This window comes from Nilaparvata lugens, chromosome 12 (genome assembly GCF_014356525.2).
Source record: "Nilaparvata lugens isolate BPH chromosome 12, ASM1435652v1, whole genome shotgun sequence".
NCBI lineage: Eukaryota > Metazoa > Arthropoda > Insecta > Hemiptera > Delphacidae > Nilaparvata > Nilaparvata lugens.
Window position 1 is genome coordinate 12,061,199 of NC_052515.1, and position 17,852 is coordinate 12,079,050.

The following is a 17,852-nucleotide window of genomic DNA, read 5'->3' on the forward strand; positions in this document are numbered from 1 at the left end:
AATTGAGTTAAAACCTTTCTGAATTATACAAGATAAAAGTATATTCAATTGTATTTCAAAACTCAAATTTCATAGAATTTTTCATTCTACAACCTTTTTGATTCATGACTTGCTTGCAATGAATTAATTCGAAAACATTTTGTTGTTATTGAAAGTTGAAGAAAATGAGTTTATTTGGTAAGATTTTCCTATTCTCTTAGTAGAAAGTATATAATAGGTTGGAGCTGAAACTTCATATAACCAGAGAGTATGGAATGTAACATTCTATAATTCTTCTCTGCACATTCTTCATCCTCAATCCTTATCCTGAACAACAATCTCTATCAGAACTCATAACTGATTAATGCCTCTTATATGTGGACTAGAGAATGTCATCTCCGGCGATAGGCAATTCGGGATATTACTTGATTATTCCTCAAGCCTCTATCTCTCCTAGTGTTCAATAATGGCTTCAAATTGAGACAATCTCCTTGTATATGAGATCAACGACATAACGTCAACATACTGTGTGTTTCTAATCAATATCCGATTCTCTAATCAGGCTGCGAAGTGATTTATCTGCCAAAATGTGTCATCACTAATAATATATTGAAGATGAATGATTATTGTAACTCCTTCTCGATAATTCTTTCATTTTTTTATTATAATTCTTTATTCATTTATTTTCTTCATTCACTATTCTCGATAATTCTTTATTCATTTTTATTTTTCCATTCAATTACTAAATGCAATAGCAATCGATAAACCTATACTGGGAGAGAGCAACAATCTTAGCCAAAAACTGCTCTTCTCATAGAATTTATTTCTCTATTCATTTATTTATCATCTACAATCAACTAAGGACAAAATGTCCCTAACATAACCGACTGCACCAGTTTCTGGTTTATAAACAGTAACGTTTCCAAAAAGATGTGTTACATTACACTTCCATGAAACTCTCAAACAGTCTACAATCATTGGGAATTATGATTCTTATGTGAACTGTGGTTGACAATATTTTCTTTGAAAAAAAGCAAAGAACGAAATAATCCGTTACTATAATTCCTTGAAACAAAAGACGAAAAACGAAATACTTGGTGACAATAATATTCCTTGAAACAAAAGACGAAATACTTGGTGACAATAATATTCCTTGAAACAAGAAACAAAATACTAGGTGACAATAATATTCCTTGAAACAAAAGACGAAATACTCGGTGACAGTAATATTCCTTGAAACAAAAGACGAAATACTTGGTGACAATAATATTCCTTGAAACAAAAGACGAAATACTCGGTTACAATAATATTCCTGGAAACAAAAGACAATATACTCGGTGACAATAATATTCCTTGAAACAAAAGACAACTAGCCAAATGATCCGTGACAATAATTACTTGAAACAAGAGACATATAGCAAGAAACATTCCAAGGATGTAACGGGAAGTCAGTAACAGGGTTGGATGGGTGTTCGTTGTTGCTCGTGAGGGGTGAAACATGACGACAGATCGCCCTTGAAACCGACTGCAACAGTTTCTGATTTCCACCCCAAATTAGTGCTTGTTTCCTGAGGGTGTCACTTGTCAGAAGAAAAGGGGATGAAGAAGAGGAAGAAGTTAGGGCGAAAGAATGCGGAAGAAGAAGAAGAAAAAGGAGAAGAAAAAGAAGAAGAAGAAGAAGTAAAAGGAGAAGTAAAAGAAGAAGAAGAAATTCACTGAGGGATAATAGTACAAGAGATGGAAGCAAGAGGAAATCATCTGACAGGGAGATAGGGAGAAAATTGATTGTTCTCTTCATCTGTGGAAACAATAATTGTTTACAGATTGCATGGTCTGTGAAGCTGCAGTAAGATGCATTGCATTTGCTTGTTGGGTTGAATAAAGATGCCCAAAATGTGTGGAATCTGAGATGAGATTTTTCTGAATCATGACAGATTAATAATTTTAACATCTAATAATACAGGAAAAACGAAGAAATTATTGCTTATAGTTAAATATACAGTTCTATTCAAATATAATAATTTTCAATCTGACATAAATTCTGTATTTGTACATTCACAGGTATTTGAAGAACAAATGAATATTTAGGTGCTTGTTGAAGAAGGACAAATCTGGTTTTGTAATTTTCTTCAAATTGATACGTTTTCACAGGTTGTAAAATTATCTATGCTATTCCTCTCTCTCTCTAAAGTAGGCCATTCACTATCCGACTGGTGGTCCAACAATGTTCTTTGGTGTTCTATATCTTCCACCACTCATGCTCTGACTGGTTGTTCACAAGTAAGTCCAGCATCCCCACTCTTGTTCCAACCCAATTCTGACTACATAGCTTACCTTGAGATGTAGGATGTGTTGGACCTCCAGTTGATCCAACTCGTCCAGCAACATATCAGACATTTGACTCAACATCAACAACCTCATTCATGGTCCAATGTTGAATCAAACATTGAATGTTGCACCTTAAATTAGATAAGAAATAAGATAGTGAATGACTTGCTTTACTTTTTCCATGCAAGTGTACTCTCAAGTTCATTCATTCAATTTATTCATTTATTGGATGAAAAATTGCAATATCAAAATGTAAAGAACATCCCACAAGGGACTCCCCACCAACAAAAGCCATACGAATTTACTTTTTTTTAACAGCCCAAACCTTCATCTGTTCATTAATTTTAGTCCACTTAAATGGGGTTAATGGGGATTTTGGGTCTAAGCCAAACTCAACATGAATCACTAACTTGGGTTCTCTTAAGTTATTGTTTTGGTGATAGAAACCTGAAAAAAAGAACTTGAACTCACGTGACCAAGATAACTATACAGTGATCTATGATTTAAGACTTAATTAGTATGATTCCTAATTTTAGGTTTCCTGTTTTCTGTTGCAGAACAATGTCCTCAAAACGGAAGTCTCCACCATCCAAACTACAAGAAGGAGGCTCCCAGGGTGCTGGCGACGGAATGGGAGGCCTAGGCGCTGAAGACGATGACATCATCAACAACACTTCCCCTTCTCCACTGCTAGGAGGCGTGGCCAACAGTCGAGTGGAGGGAGAAACCGGTTATGGCTCCTCCCCTTCGTCCTCTGCCGCTTCATCGGTCGGCTCACCGTACGCGGCCAGTGGTGGGGATGACAATGTAGAAGATGCACCTGCAGAAACGCGCCCCGAAGAGTGTGAGGACCTCAGGACTGTGCCCACACCTAGTAACGATATTCTATTATCTTCTAGTATTGCAAATACATTAACTACAACCTCCCCTCCACCTAGTAAACGGAAAAGGTACCCCGATAACAACGAACCCCCTCAAATTAACCATCATTATTTAGACCACAGTTTACACCCCCTTTTGCAAGAACACCATCATCAACAATTGCTTCAATTGAGTCATCAGTATCATCAACACCATCAAGAGAACAATCATCATCATCATCATAGTGAGGAGAAGCAAATGCATAATAGTGGGGGAAATGCCACTATGCATCTGAACAATAATAGCACAACACTGAATCACAATAATTCGGTGGGGAGTGGGGGTAAACGAACCATGGACGATGTGTTGAAACGGTTGACATCGAAAATGAACAATAGCACCATCAGGGAAGAGAAGAGGCCGCATTCTCCATCCAAAACACAGTGAGTACATTTTTAAATATTGGTTTTGGAGTTTTGGTGGTTGAAATTGTGATTTTTCAATACTGTACTAAAGTTTGTGCATACCTTAGCTCGATGCTTCATGACCAATGATATTCCAGTACAACCATATGAAACACCATTGCAGTTTTATGCTTATGATGATTCAGATTAACTAAATTATTAGAGGTACATATTGTTTTTCAATATAAACACCATTAGGTTAACCGTCCACTGGAACCGTGGACCTCAACTGATCCGTTCGGCCGTTGGATCGGACGAATCTGCCGGCCGTCAATTCAGCCGAATACGGTCGTCCATTGGAACCGTTCACGTCAGTCTAGTTCAGTAGTTGGCTGGTTGTCAATTATTTATTTATTTACAATGCAAATAACACTAATGTAATAACACTGTAAGATAAAATAATAAGGTAGTCCTTGTGCTATTTTTCTTCCAAATTTAAAGTCCAAGATGAGGTAAGAATTTCACGTGTACAATTTTTATAAAATTTTGGTCCAAAATAAACATTAAAACTATAAATTTTGAATTTTGATGGCTTAAATTGATAAATTAATTAGAAATATTCCACTCAATTACCACTTTTAACGAATAATATTGAGTTATTTAAGAAATTTGGAACTATTCAAGAAACACCAACTCGTAAACACCTAATGATTGTATTGAAATCATGTTCTGTAATCTGTAATTATTGAATTACTATCATAATACTATCATAGCCACCAAAATTTTTCATAAACAATGATTATATTGAGATTTTGAAACCTGAATAAACAAATATCCACTAAATTAGTTATTCATTATAATAATCTTATCTTCAGATCCCATTTGTTCAACAATCTTTGTCCACAGATTCCTTTGAACATCAGGATGATGTTTTGTCTCGCATATCCCACAATGGAACATGCTCTTGAACCAAAGCATAGAGAAACAATAGCGTAAGTAGATATCCCATGGTATAGGACTTTTATGTCGCAACTTTTACTGTTATCTCAAGCTGATTATTGTCGATTTTTACTGTTTTGACCGGGTAAGAGTGTATGAACGGCACAACAAGTGAGACTACCAGCGTCATAAAGCTTCACGGGAAAAAACTGGACAATCGTGGACTATCGTGGACTATTGGCTTGAGATAACAGTAAAAGTTGCGACATAAACGCCCTATACCATGGGATATCTATGCTATTGTTTCTCTATGACCAAACTTATCAAGTTTTCATTGTCCATAGTTACAACTTTATAAAACAAAACAACTTCAAAAAACAAAAACAAACAAGACTGTGAAACAATTTTAAGTTTGTTGTCTCAGCTCGACTAGTTATTTCGGCCGGATTCAATTCGGATCGAAAAATTGATCGGCCAGAGACGGCCGTGCACGGCTATATGAACGAACCTGTTGCAATGGACGAGCATCATCTATTCCTTTCTTTGTTGGGGGATCGTTCGGTCGCGTTCGGTAGTTTTCGGCCGATGCTAGTTCGGATCTAGTGGAGTTTAAGTGATAAAAAACATCATTGCCATTTACATGCTGATTCCATCGAAGTATCTCTTTCATCTCTTTTTCATTCTTTCTCTCATACAATTAGCTTACAGGTTCTCTGAATTCAGTGAAATCTGACAGAATTATTTTCCTTGAAAGCAATGCTGCAAAATAAGGTTTGCACAGACTATAGGCCTAGATTAAGTTTTATGTTAATTTGACTAATTATATGAGAAGGAATCATTGATTGTTCGATATTTATTGTACGTGTAAAGGTGCGTACAGATATACGCGCCGCGAACATGAGCAATTCACTTTCAATCAGCTGATGCCAAGCTTTTCATATCTGTCATATAATCAGCTGATTGAAAGTGAATTGCTCATGTTCGCGGCTCGTATATCTGTTCGCACCTTTATTTTCAACTATTATCAGGATAGGTGAGGATTTCATGTGAGAAATCATCATTAACAAAATTCAATGAATATGATATAATTCTCATTACAATGAAGTATGTCCGGTTTCACCAAGCTCATTAGAAACATTTGAACATTGTCGAGCCGGGTACGATTTACAAGTGATCCCTGGAATTTTTATCGTTAATCAATTTATATTATGTTCCAATGCACTCGTTGTAAACTGTACCTGATTATTTGTCAAATATCTTGACTGAGCTTGATGGAACCGGAAATAATTCATTGAAGTCAATGATTATTTTATCTATCTTTGGATTCTAGATCAGGAAAATGCCATCTATCTATGTCTCTATTATGTTGTTTCACAATTGAATGTAGATTTCCTTGATAATCAACTTTATAGCGATCTGAGATGATTCAGAATTATTATTACAATGTAGAACCATTGATCTTTGGACTGTAGATTTTCAGATCAGGGAAAACCCAACCATGTGTTATCACGTTTGGCTTTAACAACAATATATTCTTATTATTGTTGATGATGTGTTGATAGCGGGGATTAAATTATAATCCGTTGTCAGCACAATGAGAATTTGTACAATAACTTGATCATTTTAAGATTTAGTGATGTTTAACAGCCTGTAGTAATATTTCTAACTATCGTTTCAAGTTAGTGAGGATGGAAATTCTACTGATGCGTGGAATACTATGGAATAACTTATTCCTGTCATTTAATTATTTATTCTACTCGCACATAAAAAACACAGATGCGGAGGGATAAACTGAGGATAACTTGTACTATTTCTCTCCCAAACTCAGGTAACATTGAAAAGTCCGAAATGGAAGTCCATAAATATTGTATTTTGCTTCCATTTGTTCTAGCATAATTTTGCTCCCTAACTTCTTTTCGACATATCCAAATGAAAATAAAATAACCATAGAATAAAAAAATAAAACATGAAACATAAACCAAAATAAAACATAGCCAAATGAAATAAAAAGCATTGATTGTCATATCTAAATAAAACTTTATTCATTGTTAATAATTGTGAATCAGGAATGCCAAATTCGATTACTATTTCAACCATCAATAATTATTATTCATAATATTGTCCTAGTTTTATCTAGTCATCCATGTATGAATAAATCAATTTGATTTGTAATGTTTTTATGTTTTAAACAATGGATCATTATCAAACTGAATATATTTAGATTTATTTATATTTCCTCACATTCATAAGGATCTAGTAGGAAATAATCTCTTGCTTCCCTTATCTCACAACGCCTAGTTATGGTAGGCCTACGTAGAACTCACCGATTTATCAATTTTATTGTTTTCGGAAACTATGAATGATTATAGCTGTGTTATCTTTATTCTATCCGTGATAAGCAGACTATAACAATAGAAAGAATTAAAGTTTTCTCGGTTGTAGAGATTCAGTTTTATCAGACAGATAATTTGACACAGGAGGTCAACATTTTGTGATTCTTCCCATAGTTCAATAGGGAACTGAACTGCTTAGAAGTGTTTTCGGAAACTGAGTTTGTTTTTCGCCAGTTTTTGAGTTTGTTCATGTGTTTATATTCCAGAAATGAATCTGTTTTTCAGTTCATTATTTTGTTAATTTGTTATGCATATTTTACTATTATATTTACTAATGAAGTGTCTTATTTTACAAGTTTTACATCGTTTGGTGAGTAGCATTATATTGTATTACCGTATTTGATTTCTTAGGAACGGTTTTTGAAGAGCTGTATTAAGTAAAAAGCTGTTACATGAATTTAATTAGGATTTGTCTTAGATTCAGATGATGAATGCCGAATCAAGAATAATGAGCAAGATTCTTTTGGCCGATTCTTATTGGAAAATTTGATAATAAATGAATTTTGGTCGATTCTTATTCGAAAATTTTATAATAATATTGTATTCAATTCGATAAGAAAATATCCACCTATTTCTACAGAATTCGAATAGAATGTCAATGGCCCGGTTGCACAACAGCCGGTTAAATTTTAACCGTGATTAATTCTACGAGACCCAATCAGAGAAGGCGTTTTGGAAGAGACGGCTTCTATGATTGGCTCTCGTGGAATTAATCACGGTTAAAATTTAACCGGCTGTTGTGCAACCGGCACAATGAGTTTTCAATTCAATCACAGCTTTTCAAACTCAGTTCTAAGAGACTTCAAGAGCTATGTAAATAAAAAATACTTTAAATGAGTACATTTTTTGATAATATGAGAATCTGCGCTTTTGAATCTCAATACTTCAAATTTGATGCACACTCAAATCCATATGAATCAAATGAATATCTACATTAAAATATAGTTTCAAACACTTTTTTCTATGTATTTCACACGACATGCAGTCAATGACAATTATTTGATCTAGTCAATTATTTGACTGCATGTCGTGTGAAATACGTAAAAAAAGTTTGTTAATACATCCATAGAGAAACGATAGCATAAGTAGATATCCCATTGTATAGTGCGTTTATGTCGCAACTTCTACTGTTATCTCAAGCCGATAGTTCACGTAGTTCTTCCCTATGCAGCTGTGTGACGCTGGTAGTCTATCAAATTGTGCCCTTTATACACTATCACCCCAACAAAACAGTAAAATTGCCAATAATCGACAGCAATCGGCTTGAGATAACAGTATAAGTTGCGACATAAATTCCCTATACCACGGGATATCTACTTACACTATTGTTTCTCTATGGTGGACCCACCTGCAACTGTTGTTTCATCAGTTATCTCTCTGTGTGTCGCTGGTAGTCTCTCAAATTGTGCCGTTTATACATTATCACCCCAACAAAACAGTAAAAATTGACAATAATCGACAGTAATCGGCTTGAGATAACAGTAAAAGTTGCGACATAAATTCCCCCATACCATGGGATATCTAAATACGGTATTGTTTCTCTATGATACATCGCAGCTCGGAATGAATCAAGAAACCATCATAGTTTCAAACTTTTACTACTCCCTAACCCCTAACTAGTATGCAACAGTTAGCTGACTGTGTATCAGTCTGCAACGAAAACTTGAGGAAATGAATGACTCAAATGCCAATTTGTTCCAGTATCTTAAGTAATCTCAAGAAATGTTTAAAATAGGTCGTGACCTTGATCAACTGAGACCCTCTCAAATACCTTACCATTTTTCTATTCTATTCCCAAACTTGCTTCAATTCACCCATTTTTACCACATTATTGAACAAAAGTGTGGTTGCTGGGAGAACTGTGAACTCTACATTGAAAGACCTTGATCAACGGAGATCCTCTCAAACAAATACCAGTATCTCAAAAAAAACTCAGTAATCTTGAAAAATGTTCAAAATAGGTACTGTGACCTAGATCAACTGAGACCCTCTCAAATACCTTATCATTTTCATATTTTATTCTCAAATTTGCTTCAATTGACCCATTTTGAATGAAAAACACTAAGAAATTGTCAAAAATCACTGATTTATTGATAATTAGAAAGCCCGGTTTCGGTTATTACACCATTGTCAATCTCTGATAAACTGGACTACACATCTTCTCAAACTACACAAAGAGTCAATTGACCCATTTTTACCTCATTTTTGAACAGAAGTGGGAATCGCTGGATGAACTTTGAACTTGAACTGAGAGCTTCCCAAACAAATAGCTTATAATTTCTGTATTTTTTTTCTCAAATTTCCTTCAATTCACCAAAATTTTCCTCGTTTTTTGAACAGAAGCGGAGCCCTGGATAACGGCGAAGCAAGCCTACTCCACCTGCAGGCGTTGGCAGCTGGGGGTGAATCGTTCCTGGAGAAAGAGAGACGGCTGTCGGAGATGATTCTGCAGCTGCAGCTGTTCAGGGAGCAGCTACTGACAGAGCAGGAACAGCACAATAAGGTAGGACCTCACATCAAATCAAATATATTTCACTCATTTTATTAACTAAATAATGATAATTCAATAATTAACATTTTGTTGATAACTTTTGGTGTAAACGCGGCTTAATGTGAATTTTTAGCTTCAATATTACTTTTTGTGTAGTTGAGAAGTTGATATGAGGTAATTATTCATATTGAATAAAAAAGACTAAGAAATTGTCAAAAAACCACTGATTTATTGATAATTAGAAAGACCGGTTTCGGTTATTACACCATTGTCAATCTCTGATAAACTGTTTAAGCTTTTTTTAGTTACTGTAGTATACCACTTTAGATAACTGTTTAAGTTTTTTATAAACTGTTTATCAGAGATTGACAATGGTGTAATAACCGAAACCGGTCTTTCTAATTATCAATAAATCAGTGGTTTTTTGACAATTTCTTAGTCTTTTTCATTCAATTCAATATTGCTAGTAGTTCTGTGAACAGTAGACCTCGCGCTCAGTGAGTTACATTGACCTGTTGTTATGTTTTCTCAAAAATTAATAAATAATTCATCAATTAAAAATGTCTAGAGAAAATCTTAAATAAACATAGAGCTTTCTGTCCTATATCGTACCGTGACATGTCGTCCCGGAATGTGAGTGTGAGCGCTGTTATCAGGTCTGGCTGCAACGTTCTACAACGTTGATGGGAAGATACAATTTTCAAGATGTTCGATGTTTTTGAACGGGTAGTATTATATTCCACTGAACAGCTGATTTATGATTAATAATTCTATAGTCTGATTTTTACGGTAATATTGGCGTATGAAGGAGGCTCCTTTCTCCTTTTATAATATCCTTGAAATGCATAGTTTCCAAAAACCTTGTATATACGTCGACGCGCAATTTAAAAAGGAACATACCTGTCAAATTTCATGAAAACTATTACCGCGTTTCGCCGTAAATGCACAACATAAAAACATATAAACATTTAAACATCAAGAGAAATGCCAAACCGTCGACTTGAATCCTAGACCTCACTTCGCTCGGTCAATTATCAAAATTTCAAATTTGTTTGCTTTTTAAATGTGAATTATGTTTAAAAATGAGTTTTCTTAATTTTAAACTTTACAAAATAAAAACTCAGGAAGTGAAAGTGCAAATTTTTAGTGAGAAAACATGAAGAACCCAACATATAATCTATAAACTTGAGTGTTGATAGGAAATGACATTGGGTAATATGGCAAGGCAGAACATCCAAAAGGATCTCTCTGCCGATAAAAACCATATGAATGAATAAATAAAATTCAATAATCGATAGTTAAATCAGTCCGTGAAACTTCTCATAATACAAAGTATAGTCTCTGATCATTTTTCCTTCTCTTCTCTTTTTTGTATTTTCAGACTCTTTTCATCCTTTTTTGCATTCCTATCTCTCTCACACACACACCCACTCTCTTTCTCTCACCCTCTCTCTCTCTCTCTCTCTCTCTCTCTCTCTCTCTCTCTCTCTCTCTCTCTCTCTCTCTCTCTCTCTCTCTCTCTCACTCTCTCTCTCTCTCTCTCTCTCTCTCTCTCACTCTCTCTCTCTCTCTCTCTCACTCTCTCTCTCTCTCTCTCTGTTTTGAGAAGAAGTTAGTGGGAGGATATTTTTTGAATATTCTTTCCGAAGAATGGACATTGATATGTCCAAGCTCCGCCAATTTATGTAGATGCATAACAATATTATCTATAGCTATTACCAATAGCTTTTCTCCTATCATATTATACAGTTCAATAATTATTTTCTTAGTCTATATTATGTAAATTTCATCTATAATTTTGCTGTATTATAAGATATTTTTATATAAGTGTATAAGCCAGTATATATTGTAATCTACATAAATAAAGTACTCAATCAATCAATCAATATCTCTCACTCTTTCTCTATCTCTCACTCACTCTTTCTCTCTCTCTCTTTTTTTCTCTCTCTCTATCTTTCTCTCAGTATGAGTAGAAGTTGTTCTGTTATACAGTATTAGAGTTCATACAATGCCGTCTAGAAGCGGACAGCTATTATGGTAAAAAGTGTAACACCCTGAATTTTGAATTTTTGTGCAGCTGACTGGCTAAGTCATCTGCATTATGAATAAAGCAGCTCTTTGTTGCCAGTAATTCAGAAATTCTCCCTATCCTCTCTCACTCTTTCGCTCTCACATTCCCACTCACACTCTCTCACTCACTCACTCTCTCATTCTCTTTCTCTCTCTCTCTCTCTCTCTCTCTCACTCTCTCTCTCTCTCTCTTACAGTATGAGTAAAAGTTATTCTGTTGTACAGTATTAGAGCTCGTACAATGCCGTCTCTTTGTAATGGACTACTATAGTTGGCCTTTTGTGACCAGGTTCAACACTGCTTCTCATTCTTCTCATTTTTCATCTCATTTTCTCTACTACTTCTCTGATCATTCCTCCTTCTTCTCTTTCCCCCACCTCTTTCCATGAGCCACCACTTCCCCCACCGATTTCTCAGTTCCCTCATACAACTGCTTCAACGTTGACTATATTCTCTCATTTTTGTATTATAGTTTCACTTTTGAAATGAAATTACTTCGTGTGGGATCATATGATTGAAACAAGTAAATTGAATTTGGATACTATTTGAAAGAAGAAATTGGATACTGAATTGGGATCCACCTGGAAAAAAGAAGAAGAGATTGATTGATTGATTGATTATTGAGTACCTACTTTATTTATGTAGATTACAATATATACTGGCTTATACACTTATATACAATAGCTTACAATACAGCAAAATTATAGATGAATTTACATAATATAGACTAAGAAAATAATAATTATTGAACTGTATATGATATGATGAAAAACAATTTGTAATATAATAACTATGGATAATAATTATATTGTTATGCATGCACATAAATTGGCGGAGCTTTGGACATATCAATGTCCATTCTTCGGAAAGAATATTAAAAATATCCTCCCCACTTACTCTCTACCAAAGAGATTGTAGAACGCCGGAACTGTGGAACAAATAAGGGTATATTAGTAGCCTATGATAAGTAAAAATCTTTTCCAGCGTGATTGGAATAATCTGAATAAATGTCAGGTGGAATGCAAGAACCGGCCGGAGCTGTAAAATAAACTCGCTTATAAAAGTGAAAGTTAATTAAATTCATCCCTGTTATGTGTCTACATAGAATCTATCACTTTTATGCAGTTCATCTTCTGCTTCAAAAGAGCAATTTGAATTTTAGTACGACCTAAATTTCCTAAACTTCAATCATAGAGAAACAATAGCATAAGTAGATCTAGATATCCCATGGTATATGGCGTTTATGTCGCAACTTTTACTGTTATCTCAAGTCGATAGTAAATGTAATTCTTTCACGTGAAGCTGTGTGACACTGGTAGTCTCTCATATTGTGCCATTCATACACTCTTACCCGGTCAAAACCCGTTCATACCAACAAAACAGTAAAATTCGACAATAATCAACAGTAATCAGCTTGAGATAACAGTAAAAGTTGCGACATGAACGCCCTATACCATGGGATACTATCATAGAGAAACAATAGCGTAAGTAGATATCCCTTGCTATAGGGCGTTTATGTCGCAACTTTTACTGATATCTCAAGCCGATTACTGTCGATTATTGTCGATTTTTACTGTTTTGACCGGGTAAGAGTGTATGAACGGCACATCATGTGAGACTACCAGCGTCATAAAGCTTCACGGGAAAGAACTACGTGGGCTATCGGCTTGAGATAACAGTAAATGTTGCGACATAAACGCCCTATGCCATGGGATATCTACTTATGCTATTGTTTCTCTATGATACTATCTACTTACGCTATTGTCCAATGCTTCAATTATCCAATTCTTCAAACCGTTATTAAAGTATCATTTTCATCTTCATCCTCTATTCTGCTCTCTCACTCCAACAGGAATTCTACAATTGAATAACCAATTTCTAACGTCTTTCTTATTTTATCTTCACATAGAAATATTTGAAATGAATCTTAAACACTAGTAGCTGGATATTATAGCACAGAGAAAAGATAGCAGGAGAAGCTATTCCATGGTATGCCCTATACCATATTTGAACTACAATAGGTCAATTTTAATTTTATTATGACTGCTGATTCCCTAATATTTCTCAAACTTCAATTATTCTCCCATTCTCTAAATCGTCATTGGAGTATCATTTTCAATTTCATTTTCTATCCTGCACTCTCACTTCAACTGGAATCTATAATTGAAAATTCCAATTTCGTCTTCTTATTTTATTTTCAAATCAATCAAATCAAATTAAATCAAAAATTTTTTTATTCACAATACAAACAGTTGAGGGTCCTGCCAAACCTCGTTAAAATATTCAAAAGGAGTCTTAAAAACTAATATATTATAGCATAGAGATAAGACAGAACAAGAAGATATCCCATGGTATAGGGCGTTTATATTCCAAATGTCACACAGCTGTCAACTCAAGCCGATAGTCGTAGTAGTTATCTATATATATAAAAGCGAAATGGCACTCACTGACTGACTGACTGACTGACTGACTGACTCACTCACTCACTCACTCGCAGAACTAAAAATCTACCGGACCAAAAACGTTCAAATTTAGTAGGTATGTTCAGTTGGCCCTTTAGAGGCGCACTAAGAAATCTTTTGGCGATACTTCAACTCTAAGGGTGGTTTTTAAGGGTTTAAAGTTATTTTAGCATGTATATTCTTCTTATTCCAATATCTTAAAATTATAATTGAAAAATGGCCATACCATATGCTAATATAGAACTATAATCTAAAGAGAGTACCTCTTCGAAACAGTTGTTAACTGGTAACTAAATTAATAATTTTGTCAGGTTGGCATTACGTTGAGTTGACTTTGTTAGGTTGGCACCAAGTTAAAGATTGAAATGCATTTATCATTGAAGAATTGATTGGGCACTGCTACTTCAATCAGAGCTATTTCTGGGAATATTATATTATTAGCCGTCAGGCTCGCTTCGCTCGCCATATCCGTTTAGCCAGTCGTTTAGTCTGGACCCCCGACTGGATCGTCCCAACATAATATATGATAAAAATGCTCAAATGAAAAATGCAGGCGAGCGATGCGAGCCGGCTGATCTCATTCTTGGACGATCCAGTCGGGGGTCCAGACTAAACGTCTGGCTAAACGGATATGGCGAGCAAAGCGAGCCTGACGGCTAGTTTTTCATAAAGCTATAATGATGTGATGCTGGTACTCTCCCATACTCTACTGTTCTTACACTCTCAACCAATCAAAACAGTCATAATATACAGTAGTCGACAGTATCGGCTTGAGTTAATACAAAGTCGACTTGAAATTCGAAATATAAGAATAAACCCATGAGATATCTTCTTTTGCTTCAATAAGTAATAAACTTCAAATGAATAAATAATCCTAACAAATCATAAATCCTGATTTATAATTAATGAATAAATAAGGGAAGGGCATTGATAGAATCGGGAATCCGTCTTATTCTCTCTATGATTATAATCATATATGGTTTCAGTTCGATTTCAAATCAGAATCAAATAATTAACAATTTCATCTCATTGAATGAAAGAGACTAAGAAATTGTCAGAATTCTGCTGCTCTTGTATTTAGTTTTAGTTTATCAGAGATTGACAATGGTGTAATAACCGAAACCGGTCTTTCTAATTATCAATAAATCAGTGGTTTTTTGACAATTTCTTAGTCTTTTCCATTCAATATGAATAATTACCACAATATCAACTTCTCAACTACACAAAAAGTGAAATTCATCTCATTAGGAATATAGGTACTTTAAATCATAACTCAAGGATAAAAATACATCTCGAAATACCAGTAGTTTTGTATAGTGAAATTTAATTTTTTATTCTGTATCATACAATGAAGTCGAAGTTCAACTACTTACAGTATGAACTCTCCCTTTGTAAGAAACTTCCAAGATAAGGAACAAACATCAAAAAGTTTCGAATAATATAAACTTCCGGACTTTGCTTGTGTTTCAGTTCCAAGAACCAGTGAGGTCGTTTCCCCAGTAATTATTCCTTTTTTATTTCCTTTCTTTCACCAAAGTTAGTTCCGCTTCCCTTGTTATCTTATAAACTTTATACATTGATTTGTTATTGGTTCTGTTTGTTATCCGAAGTTCTTTATACATCAGTCCATACACAGCTTATTTGATATGTAAGGAAGTTGAGACTTTGTTATCAATGTTTATCAGTTTTTACTTGTTTCCAACAATCGTATACTGGTGATTCCTGAATATTGGAAAATTGTCACTCATTGTGTTCACATTTTGTACTCACTTATCGTTGTCACACTCCGTCTCCTCCTCCTTAACCTCCCCATTCACCATCTCTTCCTCTTCTTACTTCTCTTTTTTTTTTCTTCTACTTTTTCTTTTTCTCCTTCTTCTCCTTCTTCTTTTCCTTCTCCTTCTCATTCAACTTCTAATTCTCCTCATTCTACTCCTTCTCCTTCTTATTCTCCATTCTCCTCCTTCTTCTTTTCCTTCTTCTTCTTCTACTACTTCTTCTTCTTCTTCTTCTTCTTCTTCTTCTTCTTCTTCTCTTCTTCTTCTTCTTCTTCTCCTTCTTCTTCTCCTTCCTCTTTTTCTTCTTCTTCTCCATCTTCTTCTTCTTCTTTTACTTCTTCTTCTCACTCTTCTCATCATCTTCCTCTCTCTCTTTTTATCCTTCTTCTTTTTCTTCTTCTTCTTTTTTTCTTTTTTTCTTTTTCTTCTCCTACTTCTTCTTCTTCTTCTCCATCTCTTCTTCTTCTTCTTCTTCTCACTCTTCTCATCATCATCCTCTCTCTCTCCTTATCCTTTTTCTGCTTCTTTTTCTGCTTCTTCTCCTCCTTCTCCTACTTTTTTTTATTTCCCTACTTCTTCTTCTCCTACTTCTCCTTCCTCTCCTTTTACTCCACCTCCTCTCTCTCCTCCTACTTTTTCTTCTCCTCCATCTCCTCCTATTCCTCCTTAACCTTTCCTTTCTCCTCCTCCTCCGTCTTCTCCTTCTGCTTCTGCCTCTTTTTCTTCTTCTCCTCCTACTTCTTCTTATCCTACATCTCCTCCTCCTCCTCCTTCTCCTCCTCCTCCTCCTCCCCTCCTCCTCCTCCTCCTTCCTCTTCTTCTTCTTCTCACTCTTCATATCATCTTCCTCTCTCTCCTCATCCTTTTTCTCCTTCTTCTTTTTTTCTCCTTCTTTTTCTTCCTCTTCTTCTTCTTATTCTTATCCTTCTTCTTCGTCTTCTCCTACTTCTCCATCTTATTTTTCTTTTTCCTCCTTCTCCTTCCCCCCATTTCCTCCTTCTCCTCCTTCACCTACTTTTCTTTCTCCTTCATTTTCCTTCTTCTGCTGCTGCTTCTGTAAGTCTCATGTCTCCGCATCTATCACTCTCTCTCTCTCTCTCATTGTTGCTTCATCTCTTTCCTCTCCTCCTCCCCTATTTTCCCCTCTTCATCCGACTATTGAAAAAATAATACTTTCAAACTCCCATAGAAGAAAACCCCAACACCAAACTATGGACTGTTTGTCCGAACAAACAAAACCCAAAAAAGCCGTTTGTCTTTTTCGGACAAGACTCGGCCCATTGTATATCTATGTATACAAACATGTTCAGTATGCACAGAATGCAACCGTATATCTATACAAGTACGTTCAGTATGCACAGAATGCATAGAGAATTGTTTGCGCATGCGTAATGGACCACTGACAATAGACTCGATAGAGTAACAAACTCTTTTTCAGGACTGAAGTGTTACAACATCACGATTTCTCTAAAAAGAGTTTTGTCTGCTCGTTCCAAAATCGTATTGTGAATGAGTTCTTTTCTTGCCTCGTTTTGTTTGGTTGTTGTAATTGTTTGTGGAAGAGAAACGAGTGTACTTAGAGTTGTTTGATTGATGTGTACGTACACAATTGTACTGAACAATTACAGTTACAATCATTGTGAATTGTAAGTTTAGGATAAAGGAAATTGTCTTCAAGAAGACATGAATAGAGTTGGAACGCGTAACTGCTAGAAATATTTTCAAAAGCTTCAACAGTGTTTCACTTTTTGTGTAGTTGAGAAGTTGATATTGTGGTAATTATTCATATTGAATGAAAAAGACTAAGAAATTGTCAAAAAACCACAGATTTATTGATAATTAGAAAGACCGGTTTCGGTTATTACACCATTGTCAATCTCTGTAAACTGGTTTATGAATGAAAAAGACTAAGAAATTGTCAAAAAACCACTGATTTATTGATAATTAGAAAGACCGGTTTCGGCTATTACACCATTGTCTATCTCTGTAAATTGGTTTATCAGAGATTGACAATGGTGTAATAACCGAAACCGGTCTTTCTAATTATCAATAAATCAGTGGTTTTTTGACAATTTCTTAGTCTTCAATATCAACAGTGTTTCTTGAAATTATTGTTGTTATCGGCTCAATGGATTTAGTTTGGGCCT

General features: G+C 35.0%; 1 protein-coding gene across 2 annotated transcripts in view; it reads left to right on the forward strand.

Moving 5' to 3' along the window:
- The window catches only part of LOC120353821 (box A-binding factor-like), a 598,086-nt gene that overhangs the window by 498,775 nt on the left and 81,459 nt on the right, over positions 1-17,852 (forward strand). For both annotated transcript variants that reach the window (XM_039438892.1, XM_039438893.1), the window contains 2 exons: positions 2,865-3,611; positions 9,245-9,407. In XM_039438892.1, coding sequence (XP_039294826.1) covers positions 2,869-3,611; positions 9,245-9,407 — 906 coding nt within the window. In that variant the 5' untranslated portion in view covers positions 2,865-2,868. The remainder of the gene's footprint in view (positions 1-2,864; positions 3,612-9,244; positions 9,408-17,852) is intronic.